Source organism: Blastomyces dermatitidis (genome assembly GCF_000003525.1).
Source record: "Blastomyces dermatitidis ER-3 genomic scaffold supercont1.12, whole genome shotgun sequence".
Lineage (NCBI taxonomy): Eukaryota > Fungi > Ascomycota > Eurotiomycetes > Onygenales > Ajellomycetaceae > Blastomyces > Blastomyces dermatitidis.
In genome coordinates, this window is record NW_025544785.1 from 1,441,360 (window position 1) to 1,453,781 (window position 12,422).

Consider the following 12,422-nt stretch of genomic DNA (forward strand, 5'->3'; position numbering starts at 1 on the left):
TTAATGTGCGACAGAATCTTCACCGCCTTTGACGACCACCAAACTTTTGTAGGTTAAAAATATTCTCCATGAACAGTAGCAGAGTACCGGCGTATATCTATCAGGCTCCGAATTCGAAACGCATGGCAATTGAGCCAGGAGTGACAATCTGCCGTGTTCTACATTTATTCCGAATATTCTAATATTCTAATTGCTGATTTCCCGCTCCAATGCCTCCTCGATTGCGCCTCTCCGTTTCCCTCCTCTCACACCCCCTTCGGCATGAAGTCCTCATATATTCGCGACGATATGCCGCCACAGCGGCAGCAGCAGTTGTGACATCCACAATAAGCCAAACATCCCAATCGAAATCCACATCTTTACAGCCACCTCCTTCCCCTGCTGCAGCATACCCATCAAACCAACCCCCATCGCACCGCCGCCCTGAGTTCCGCAAATCCCAGCTCCACCGCCAATACACTTCCATCCTCCGCACAACGCCGCTGATCCTGATTTTCCAGCATAACAACCTTCTATCCGTAGAATGGGCCGGCATACGTCGCGAGCTTACAAAAGCTCTACAAAAAGTTGACGAGGCAAATGCTGCTGCCGGCAGAACAGAGCCTCCGCTGGCTTCCCTAGTTCAACTTAAAATCATCCAAACTAGCATTTTCGAGGCTGCTCTGCGTGTCGTGGATTTCTTCCGGCCCGGCGAAACAACCCCCCGCGGCCCTGGCAAGATTGCAGCCGCTAAAGCTGACTCCAACTTAACACATGATCTCTCTCGCACGGCCTATGCCGCAGTACTGGACAAAAAGGGCAAACATGATCTTTCAAATGTCCTAATCGGCCCAATTGCTGTGCTCACTTTCCCACATGTTTCCCCGGAGCATTTGAAGGCTGCCCTATCGATTTTGGCACCCAAGCCGCCACAGTTCCCCGCACCAGGACGAAGGTTGAATCCCGGTCTATACGACCTGCCTGTCCAGGAGGGATTGAAGAAATTGATTTTGTTGGCGGCGAGGGTGGAGGGCAAGGTGTTCGACCAAGACCAGACGAGATGGGTTGGTGGAATTGAGGGTGGCATGACTGGGTTGAGATCTCAACTTGTGTCGCTCTTGCAAGGCGCAGGAGCAAGCATTACTACGACGTTGGATGCGGCCGGTAAGAGTCTGTATCTTACTCTTGAGAGCCGGAGGAGCGTCTTGGAAGAGGAGCAGAAGGGACCTGAGAGTGACGTTAAGAGCGAGAGTGAGGGGCAAACGGATGCTTTAAAGGAATAGACGATGACTATATACTTTTGTTTGTTGTTCCATTTTTTTTCATTGTTCTACTTCTAGATATAGCTTGTGGTCGTTTCTGGTTTTTATTTTGGTTTGGTTCTTCTGATACATGCTGACCTTTTTCCTCTATATCTACTGTACATTATGTATCATATATTTTATCCAAACCGGTTCAAAACCTCGGTCAGTATGCTGGCACTGTTCCTATAATTGGTTATTTTGCCAAATATGGAGCAACAACCCTCCAAGTGGTTGTTTGGCCGAATTTATTTCTGTCTCATCATGAGCCTTGCGTTCATTCCAACGACACATCTCACTAGATCCCAGTCACCGCCTAATCCAACCCAATCGCACACCAGAATCCCCGTAGACCAATCCCCCTTCTCCCCTTGATGCTTGCGGCACAAATAATCCACTGCAGCTGGATTCACTTTGGCCGCAATCTTTTCCGGCCAAGTCGTTACTTTCCAAAAGTTGCTCGCGCTAAGGAAATTTATATAAAAGGGAAGCTTGAGATCACCACGGTCGCTATTATCTTCTCCTTCCTTCTTAATGACGCCACACGGATAACACAGCTCCGCCGCCCTCCCAAAATGAGCATTGATATACTCTATTTTCTGCTGGATCTTTTCTTTCTCGAGTACCTCGTAGAAGTCCTGGATGCAAATGTCTCCGCTTGGGCATGTCGCAAATGGGGTATTATCAGCCCAGCCTTCCGCATCGATACCCCAGCCCCGTCCTCTCCATTCTTTCTTCAACCGATCTTCTAAAGCAAACCGCCGGATCAACACGATCTTACCCCTAGATTTGCCAAGGGTAGGGACTTTGGGTTCGGTGTACCACCGGCTCCCATCTCGCGCATAGTGGTCCCGGAGAATGCGGCTAAGTTGCGCATCGGTAGAGTTCCCTGGCCCTTCCCGCTTCACGGACATAATGAGAGTTTCAGAAGGATTGCGCTCAAGGAATGATTCAACCTCGTTAACGAGATCGCGGAAGTATTTTTGCCCCGTAAATGAGATCGGGAATGCCCCGTGGACAAGCACCAGATTGTCCTTGCTTGGATCGTCGGGAAATTGGGGCTGCACCCGGACATCGAAAAATCGAACGCCGTTTTCCAGTTGTTCTCGGGGCCCAACAGCCTGACAGCGAACTGAGGGAGGAGCTAGATGGCATGTTGGGGAGTTGTGCGTACCGGGAATGGAAAGGGCAGAAAGATAGGTTCCGTCATTGAGCTCGCGCATCCAAGCATTGAGGTTGGCAGAGGAGTATACAGCAAGGTGGGATTCCGGGATAATATAGATTCCGGTAAATTGGAAACGGGGATTAGCAGCCAGCGGTTTAGATGTGGCGGACTCCTTGGTAGATACAGGGGTTTCAATTTGGTGTCTCTCGCCTTCTACTTCAAATATCAGACGCATACGTTCTCTATCTGACTTGTCAAAAGCCCGGATATCCGTAACCACCGAGGTAAATGGTTCAATCCGAATTGACACATCATGATTAGCAAGAATTTTGGGATTCTGCGTCGAAGTGTCCACGACTGATGTAGATCTGGTCACATTGTTCTTCAGTAGTGCTTCGGCCACCTTCTTGATATCGCGCTTTGGGACGTCCGGGGCCAGGAACCGCTCAACGTGCTTCAATAAAAGCGGGGTTGATGTAAGGTTCCGGACTGTCAAGTATTCTACAACCATGATGCACGTCTATGAACTAATAGGCAATGTTTTCCACTAGTTCGGTATTTTGATAACTATTCTAAGAATTAGCCATGTAACTCAACATTCTTCACAAATGCTATACGGAACCTATGACTTATGTCCTTCAATCGAGTTCGAACTTACCAAATTCATTAAGGCGTATGACCTCAACATTGAGTGACTATCCTTGATCTTTCATGAGAGACCTAATGCAATCATTACTCTGCACGATTTGGGAATATTGAGACTGGTTACCTGATTGAGGAGTCTAGTTCATCCATCACTAGGCTCAGAGGTAGAGGCGTAAAATAGTACCCAACGCGCTGAAAGAGTGGGCTGTTATACATGGGATAGGATGAACTGAGGTTTCGAAGGATCAGTCAGTCCCTTGGGTTCACTCCGTTGGCTTTTTATCTCGTGATCTCTATTCCGCCACGGAACCAATTTGTCCGATGAGACAATAAATATAGTCTTCGGACCGCCGAAATCGATTAATTGATATTTACATATAGAGCACCTCCAAACAAGAACAAAACTGCTTTGTGAAGCTGCAAACAAAATTGCTTCCACGACAGGGCTCCTTGTCACATGACCGACCTTCGATCCCCGGATAAACGTTTTTAAGCCTGACCGGCAGCATAGACTTTCAAGTCTTCGACATTCATAATTCGACCTTTCCAACAGTCACTATTGCGACCAATTGAAACAATTTCCCGTCTTTTATAGCCTCTGCTCTCCCCTGACGAACTTCTCCCCGCCGTCATCAATTCCGCTCCTATCACTGGACGGGTAAAATCCGTCCAGCCAAAACCAGCCGTAATGGATCCCCCGCCATTGAGCACGAAGGACCAGTCGCTGTTCCGCCAAGTCGTCCGTCTTTGTGAAAGTAAACAGTACAAAAAAGGTGCGTTCCTACCGTTTTATTAGGCTAGCTTTTTCCAGGTGCGACTCTCTAACTCGGTTCGAACAGGCATAAAGGCTGCGGATCAGGTCCTCCGAAGGAACCCGAAGCATGGAGAAACCCAGGCGATGAAAGCCCTGATACTCAGCAATCAAGGGCAACAGGAGGAAGCGTTTGCCCTGGCAAGGCTGGCGATTACAAATCATTTTAAATCCCACATCTGTTGGCATGTCTACGGGTTGTTATATCGCGCGGATAAGAATTATGACGAAGCCATCAAAGCCTACAAAACCGCTCTAAAGTTTGACCCGGAGTCCCAAGCGATACAGCGAGATCTAGCTCTCCTCCAAGCCCAAATGCGCGATTATCAAGGCTATGTTCAAAGTAGGACGACTATGCTGCAACAAAAGCCAGGCTTCCGCCAAAACTGGACCGCCCTTGCCATTGCTCATCATCTCGCGGGAAATTTGACGGAAGCTGAAAACGTTCTTACGACTTACGAGCAAACACTGAAAACGCCGCCCCCGAGAACTGATATGGATCATTCAGAAGCCGTTCTCTACAAGAATTCTATAATTGCTGAGTCGGGGAATCTGGAAAGGGCACTAGAACATCTCGACGAAGTGGGCAAAGGCTGTTTCGATGTACTTGCCGTGATGGAAATGCGTGCAGATTATCTATTACGTCTTGGCAGGAAAGAAGAGGCAGCGGCTGCTTACGAGGCTCTGTTGGAGAGAAACTCGGAAAACTCAAATTACTACGAAGCTTTGATCAAAGCGAAAGATATCGATAAGTCCGACCATAAAACGCTAAAGGCCATATTCGATGAATGGGCCGAGAAAAATCCAAGGGGAGATGCGGCTCGCAGAATTCCTCTAGACTTTCTAGAAGGCCAGGATTTCCGAGACGCAGCAGACAATTATCTTCAACGAATGCTTCGGAGAGGTATTCCATCTACTTTTGCGAATATCAAGTTCTTATACACAAACAGCGCGAAGCGGGACATCATCCAGGAACTTGTTGAGGGATATGCAAGCGGCCAACTTGGGTCGCAAATGAATGGGTCAGCAGAGAACCAAACAAAAGGTGACGCCTCTGTGTTCGAAAGTTCGGTTTACTATTTCCTTGCACAGCATTACAATTATCATCTTAGCCGCAACCTGGAGAAAGCCGTGGAGTATATCGAGAAAGCAATCACATTATCTCCAAAATCCGTTGACTATCACATGACGAAAGCCAGAATATGGAAACACTTTGGCAATATCCCAAAAGCCGTCGAATTTATGGAGATAGCTCGATCATTAGATGAAAAGGACCGTTATATTAACTCCAAAGCGGCCAAATATCAACTCCGGAACGATGAAAACGAAAAGGCCCTTGACAACATGAGTAAATTTACGCGAAACGAGACAGTGGGTGGAACTCTGGGTGACCTTCACGAGATGCAATGCGTTTGGTACCTGACCGAAGATGGAGAGTCCTACCTGCGTCAAAGAAAGCTTGGACTGGCGTTGAAAAGATTCCACGCTGTCCACAACATTTTCGATGTATGGTATGAAGACCAATTCGATTTCCACAGTTTCTCCCTAAGGAAAGGAATGATCCGCGCATACGTCGATATGATCCGATGGGAGGACCACCTGCGAGACCACCCATATTACACTCGAAGCGCGCTCGCGGCTGTCAAGGCTTACCTATTGCTACATGATCAACCGGATTTAGTCCATGGTCCAATCCCTCGCGGAATGAATGGAAATCAGACTGGAGAGGTCGACAGCGCGGAGCGGAAGAAAGCCCTCAAGAAAGCCAAGCGTGAGCAGCTGAGGATGGAGAAGGCGGAAGCGGAGAAACGGGATCTCAAGAAGGCTAGCAGCACTAAAGGAGGTGACAGGGAAACGAAAAAGGAGGACCCTGACCCATTGGGGACAAAACTTGTTCGGACCACCGAGCCATTAAAGGACTCCATGAAATTCTTGACCCCCTTGTTGGAATTTTCACCCAGAAATATAGAAGTGCAGACAGCTGGCTTTGAAGTCTACATCAGAAGAAGTAAGTTTCTAGTAAACCCCTATTATTTCCGTACCTTTGCTAACTCAACGCTACAGATAAATTTCTTCTGTCTCTAAAATGTCTGCTTGCCGCCCACTCCATCGATCCCCAAAACCCCACTCTGCACATCCAATTGGCACGCTTCCGAAAAACGATTGACACACTCTCGGAACCTCTGCCCTCCCGTGTGTCCGAGGTTATCACCGCAGATTTTGACCCGCTTCTCCCAAAAACCCAAGACCTAACAAGTTGGAATGAGTCATTCCTTTCCGCGCACAAATCTAGTGCTGCGCATGTTCAAGCTGCTCTCTCTGTCCGCCAGCTCCTAAACCCTGACTCAAAATCCCAGGGAGAGCAGGAGCTTCTCTCTACCGTCGACCTTGAAACCACGTCTCTTGAGGTTGCCCTCGCAGGCCTTCACCTCCTGGATGACTGGCACAGCAGTCAGGATGCCAAGTCGGCATATATCAGTCAAGCACAGAAGAAGTGGGTTGAAGCATCGATATTCCAGCCACAGCATGTCCTGTAGAAATGTGAAGGGAAAGAGAAAGAGAGGGGGAAAAGGAGGTCTGACGTATTTATTCGATCGCATGTTCTTGAGACGTAACATAAAGAGGGTAGACCGATTTATTCTTACCTGTCTCCTTCCTACCTTTTTTTTCCCTTTTTTTGACAGATATCTTTAGAAGCGGCTTTTGCCTCTGCCTTTTGACCCTGAGTCTCTTGTTCTTCCTACAGGCAAGCTGCGTGGTGTACTGGGATGGTCAAAAAGGGAAATGATGATTTGTTTTATTGATTTATTAATATACTATTTTCGTGTACCTCTTTGTGCCATTGGCTCTTTTGCTTGGGCAATAGTAAGGACTGTCTGAAATCGATGATCGACTGATCGGAGGGGAATAGTTCACTGTGAAATATGTAAGCTTACATTGTACATGTACATGTACATGTACAATAGCCTACCGGGAGCTTATTCGGCACTCAACTTTATTCTTATATATGGGGCACGATTTGCGTATGAGACGGGGTCGGTCCCGCATGCCCGACATTAATTTCTTTAGCGGTTGTTGAAGGTATTGTTTGGGATTGATTGATTGATTGATTGATTACATCTTTAAGTTGGTGTCTGCATCCCGTACGGGCGCTATGCAACTGGTCTAGATCTAGTCTAATTAAGCATCTTAAGTGAGGCCCAGCAGGGCCTCACATGCTGCCACATAATGTTGGTGATTACTGTTGGGGGTCCCAGGGGTTGATCGGCCCTTCTACCAGCAGCGCTGGTGGTGACTGAGCTCTTTTGCCCCAGTATTCTACAGGTTATGAGACCGTTAAGCGTGAGCCCCGCTGTGGTCAACATGCATGGGTTCAATCTCAGAATGAACTTAAGAATATAAATCCCAAAACAAATACCCCGGACATTTAACAGTGTCAAGAGACTTTCTAGGAGTGTGCCCTAGAAGTGAGCCCTTGAGCCCTAGGAGTGAGTTCACTGAGAGGAGCCACTAAGAGGAGCCACTGAGAGGAGCCACTGAGAGGAGTACTGTACTCTGTGGTTAGCTGGTCTGAGAGGGGGTGTTGGGGGTCTCAGGGGTTGATCGGCCCTTCTACCAGCAGCGCTGGTGACTGAGCTCTTTTGCCCCAGTAGCCTACAATTACTACACCTACCCTAGTCACGTGCCACCCCAACCCTATTAAGTGTACGCGTATATAGATTACACACATAACAATGTTATTCTTCAAGAGGTTATGAATAGACTGGCCGCTGAGACCATGAATTTCACATTTGGTCCCATTTGGTCTGGTCTCATACATTTCTTGATGTGAATCCCACTGAGACTAATCATTAAATAAACATATAAAGTGACTATATATCAGATCTCAAAATGAAATCATGACTTGAAAAAAATGAGAAAGTGATTTCATTTAATCTCATTTAGTCTCATTCTTAGTATAAAGTTACTATTTTTAGACATTTTAAGGTTTTTTTTTAACTATTTTTAATTTTTTAAAAAGTAACACTTTTTGATAATACTTAAATAAGATTTAAAGTTATTGAAAGTAATAAAAATAATTTAAATTAAGAAGTAAAAATCATAATCTTATTTAAAAAATATAATAAGAGTAGATAGTAAGTCTCACTGAGATAGTATAAGACTACTATCTAATGTTAGAACTGTGTAATAAGATCTGTTAAATTAATAATAAAACTATTAAAAATTCTGACTCTAGTTTCAGATATAGTCACACAGTCAGTCTAGTTATAAAGCTCTTTATAAGCTTTAAGAACTGTAATAACATGTTAAATTAATATCTTTATACATTATTACAAACATGTCTAGATAATTTACTGATTATCTAAATTCATAATTGATCTCAGATCTGAGACAATGTCTGACTTAATAAAAGAATATATGTTTTCAAGACAGAGAAATGAGAAAACATCAGAATAACAGATATAGACTGATTACTAAAACTATGAATTTCACATTTAATTTCATTTAATTTAATCTTATACATTTCTTAATATAAGTCTCATCAGAATCAAGTATTAAAAAAATCTGAAAATGAATCATTTCTTTCAGAAATAGCATGAAAAATAATTAGATTTAATTCAAGAACAGTAAAATAAGAGTAATTTCTTAGAATAAATAGTAAAACATAATTATTCTTTTAAAATCAGAATAGAACTGAAACTGAAAATTAAATTAAATTTTATTCAGTTTATTCAGTGATTACTTATATAATCAGAATTTGATAATAATTATTAATAAAACTTATAAAATAACTAAGTATATTCTTATATAAGTTTATTCTTTACTTTTTTTATAAAAACTATACTTCTCTAATATACTGTAATTACACTGACTGTATAACTGTGTCTGAGATCAGAATCAGATTTTTTAATAGTCTCATCATTAATTTAACTGATTTGATTACATGATTTTAACATTAGATAGTAGTCTCATACTATTTCAGTGAGACTTACTGTCTACTCTTATTATCTTTTTTAAATGAGATCATGATTTTCACTTCTTAATTTAAATTATTTTTATTGCTTTAAATGACTTTAAATCTTATTTAAGTATTATCAAAAAGTGTTACTTTTTAAAAAATTAAAAATAGTCTAAAAAAACCTTAAAATGTCTAAAAATAGTAACTTTATACTAAGAATGAGACTAAATGAGATTAAATGAGATTACTTTCTCATTTTTTTCAAGTCATGATTTCATTTTAAGATCTGATATATAGTCACTTTACATGTTTTTTTAATGACTAGTCTCAGCAGAATTCATGCTAAGAAATGTATGAGATTAGATTCTTGATTAAAATGAGAATAATGCTTTAAAGAAAATGCTCTCTCAACTGTATAGACTATGTTCACTTATTAAGAATTAATTTTCTTTATTAAATATTGAGAAAATTGATCATGAGAAGATATTTCTCCGAAGAGAAAAGCTGAAATCTCTCATAGACTTACAAATAAGTGAACTATCTAAAGAGAGAGAATATAAACAGCATTTGAAGAAGATCTCTACAATCAATATAAAAGACTCTATTCTGATTTACTCAGATGACTCAAAAAATGAGAATTTGAATAGATTAGACACAGGCATTGCTTATACTAAAGATAATATTAATTTTATCTCAGATTTCTGAAATTTAGGCTGTGAATCTGAAGTGTTTGATGCTGAACTATTTGTAATAGTGAAAGCTTTCAAACTCATTGAAATAAAATCTCATAAAAGTGAAAATAGTTTGAAAGAGATATGAATATTCTTTGATAGTCAAGCTGCTTTAAAAAGACTTAGAAATAGTCAGATTCATAATGATCAAATGAATCTTGAACTGATTTTAAACTCTGTTTTAAAAATTCAAAAGAGAAGAATATTAAAACTGATAATTCATCTGCATTGAGTTTCTGCTTATATGAATATTCATGATAATGAATTGACTGATTCAGCTGTAAAAAAGAGTTCAGAATTAAGCAGATCTATTTAAAAAACAGTGTTCTGATCTTTCATAAAGAGAAAGATAAAAGAATCTTGTTTAAACAAGTGAAATGAAAGCTGACAGAAATAAAAGAAGAGTATACATTATTCAAGATTTGAGATAAAATCAATATGAAAATCTTGTTCAATTAAATGTAAAAAGAAAATATTCTCATCTATAATTCAGCTAAAACTAGAACATGATTATTTTAAATTCTATATACAAAGATTTGATGATAGATTTGATTCAACAGAGTGCTTATTCTGCAATGCAAATGAAAATCCTGAGTATATTATAATGCATTGTGTATTATACAATAGTCTCAGAGTCAGATTAAAGAAGAAGTATGATTTAAATCAATTAAATATGAGGTTTTTATTCTCAACTGAGACAGAAATTAAATACTTAATAGACTTTCTATCAGAAACTCAAGCAGCTATAAGAAAATAGCTGAATTCAGAAGTATCTGAATATGAAGAGGCAGAAATTAATTAGATATAGTCTGTTAAAACAGCTATACACTATCTTTTAATAATTTTATTTTATTATAGTCTCTCTTTACTGTACTTATTTCTTTCTGTTCTTTTCTCTATCTATTTAATATGTCTATCTTTAAGACTATGTTCTCTTTTCCTTTGTCATGATATTTTCAAATGATTTCAAAGTATCAGAAGGTGTTGAAATACTGCAATTTGTAAATAGTTTTTATATTCTGAGCTGAAATTTTCTGATTTTGCATATCTGAAATTGATAAATGTATAATAGTTGACTCTATAGATATAGGAAAAACTCTGAGAACTAAAGATTCTCAGGTAGATGTTATAGTCTCTGACTGTATACATCTATAATTGAAGAATAATAATAATAATGTACAGTAATTAGATATCTTCTTTAAGAAAGACTTCAAATTATCTTCTAGAATCTGATGAACACTGATAATTTCACAGAGATTACACAGTGCTGAAGGCAGAATGTGCTATTATAATCTAATAAGAGACAGAATTAATCTTCTCAGAGAAGCTGACACTGCACATTTTACTTATAACTCAGAGAAAAACTGAATGTGCAGAAATCAAGTGTCTGCTTATAACAATCTTGATCTTCTACTTGATAGTGAACTCTGTTTATCTGCATGAAGTGACAATAAATCAGTGAGATTACAGGCTGATAAAATCATGCTATTTGACTCAGCAGAAACAGATGTAATGATGTTTATCAGTCATTTGAAATTCATTATTATATAGAAGAGAGACAATGCAGTTCTTCATATATTCTTTCTGTTTCTGAAGAGTCAGATGTTGAAATGACATAACAGTCTGTCTACTGAAATGAGAAAGAATATGAGTGTCTCTCTCTCTATCACTATTGATAAGTTAAAATGTGAGTTTCAGCTATCAGAAGAAGAAGCTTGAATGAAAGCTCAGACTCTGTATTTTTTCTTTAAGAAGTCAGATGAACTATCTCTGATATTATACATTTTATAAAAGATTAACTTACTGTAAGCTGCTGCAATCTCTGATCTTATTATAATAAAAAGGCTTCTGTGAGAGGGTTTAGAGTTCAATCTTTTCTTAATCACATCACTCATTTCTGCTGAATGATTGAATAACTTCTGATGATAAATTAGAGATAATGAGTCAGCTGTCTGATACATCTGAACTGATTGAAAGACTCAATTCATCAACTACATATGTAGTTCCAGACATTTCAAACAGAATAATAACTGTCATCTGTATCTCATCTCTCTCTTCAAGCAGACAGAGGCTACAAAGTCATCTGTGTCTGCTGTGAAGATGACAGCAATTTCTCTGAGTACTCTCACAATGAGTAAGTTGCTGATTCAGTATATAATAGAAGAAGAAAGATTATCAGCATCTACAGCAGAGTGCTATATCTGTGAAGACTCTCATTATATTAACTACTGTCTTAAAAAAGAGAAGAACAGTGATCATTCAGTAAATCAAGTTAAACTGAAGAGTACTGAGAAAGATGACAACAAGCTGCTGAATCTAGATCTCAGTCTAGATTTCAATAATAATTTAGAAAAATAATCAGTAAGATAGATACTGAGAGACTTATCTTATCTACAGACATTCTCTCAGATAATTATCTGAATATCTTTAATATCAATATATATACAGTTACAGTGTGTGATATCTCTATAAGTGATTGAGAATATATTAGCAGACTATAGTATTTGTCTTACATCTTTCTCATTATTTCTGTTATTATATCACAAGGTAATCTCTCTGTCTGTGTGAATACAGACATAGGTATATCACTTATTAATGTAATAATAGCAAGTCTATTCTTCTCTTCTTGTTAATCAATCTCTATGTCACATAATCAATATGTAAGCATTCAAGAAGTTGACTCAGAAGCAGATAAATCAAATCTATTTATAATAACAGATCTTATCTTGAAGATGAATAATGATTCTCTTTTCATTGTTGAAGATGAATTTCACTTAGTGTAATATCTCAGATATAATATAATCATAGCTAACAATGTATTATTATTATT

The 12,422-nt window shown here is 39.7% G+C and overlaps 3 protein-coding genes across 3 annotated transcripts; 2 read left to right on the forward strand and 1 right to left on the reverse strand.

Annotated features, from left to right (window-relative positions):
- Positions 1-56: 56 nt before the first annotated feature.
- On the forward strand, positions 57-2,886 carry BDCG_08879 (uncharacterized protein). Its single transcript, XM_045424652.1, has one exon. It carries the CDS (start codon positions 210-212, stop codon positions 1,260-1,262), a length of 1,053 nt encoding a protein of 350 aa, XP_045273321.1. The 5' UTR covers positions 57-209; the 3' UTR covers positions 1,263-2,886.
- BDCG_08880 (1-phosphatidylinositol phosphodiesterase) lies at positions 1,000-3,487 on the reverse strand. Its single transcript, XM_045424653.1, has 2 exons — positions 3,104-3,487; positions 1,000-3,012 (listed from the first exon to the last, which is right to left on the reverse strand). The coding sequence occupies exon 2, from the start codon at positions 2,954-2,956 to the stop codon at positions 1,529-1,531; it is 1,428 nt and encodes a 475-aa protein (XP_045273322.1). The 5' UTR covers positions 2,957-3,012; positions 3,104-3,487; the 3' UTR covers positions 1,000-1,528.
- Positions 3,283-7,529, forward strand: BDCG_08881 (acetyltransferase). The gene is made up of 3 exons (XM_045424654.1): positions 3,283-3,863; positions 3,930-5,909; positions 5,966-7,529. The coding sequence occupies exons 1-3, from the start codon at positions 3,779-3,781 to the stop codon at positions 6,436-6,438; spliced, it is 2,538 nt and encodes an 845-aa protein (XP_045273323.1). The 5' UTR covers positions 3,283-3,778; the 3' UTR covers positions 6,439-7,529.
- Positions 7,530-12,422: the final 4,893 nt, after the last annotated feature.

Coding starts and splice junctions, on each gene's coding strand:
- BDCG_08880 (XM_045424653.1), bottom strand. CDS start 2,956: ATGGTTGTAGAATACTTGACAGTCCGGAACCTTACATCAACCCCGCTT.
- BDCG_08881 (XM_045424654.1), top strand. CDS start 3,779: ATGGATCCCCCGCCATTGAGCACGAAGGACCAGTCGCTGTTCCGCCAA. Junction 3,864..3,929: donor AAGTAAACAGTACAAAAAAG/GTGCGTTCCTAC, acceptor CGGTTCGAACAG/GCATAAAGGCTGCGGATCAG. Junction 5,910..5,965: donor TGAAGTCTACATCAGAAGAA/GTAAGTTTCTAG, acceptor TCAACGCTACAG/ATAAATTTCTTCTGTCTCTA.
- BDCG_08879 (XM_045424652.1), top strand. CDS start 210: ATGCCTCCTCGATTGCGCCTCTCCGTTTCCCTCCTCTCACACCCCCTT.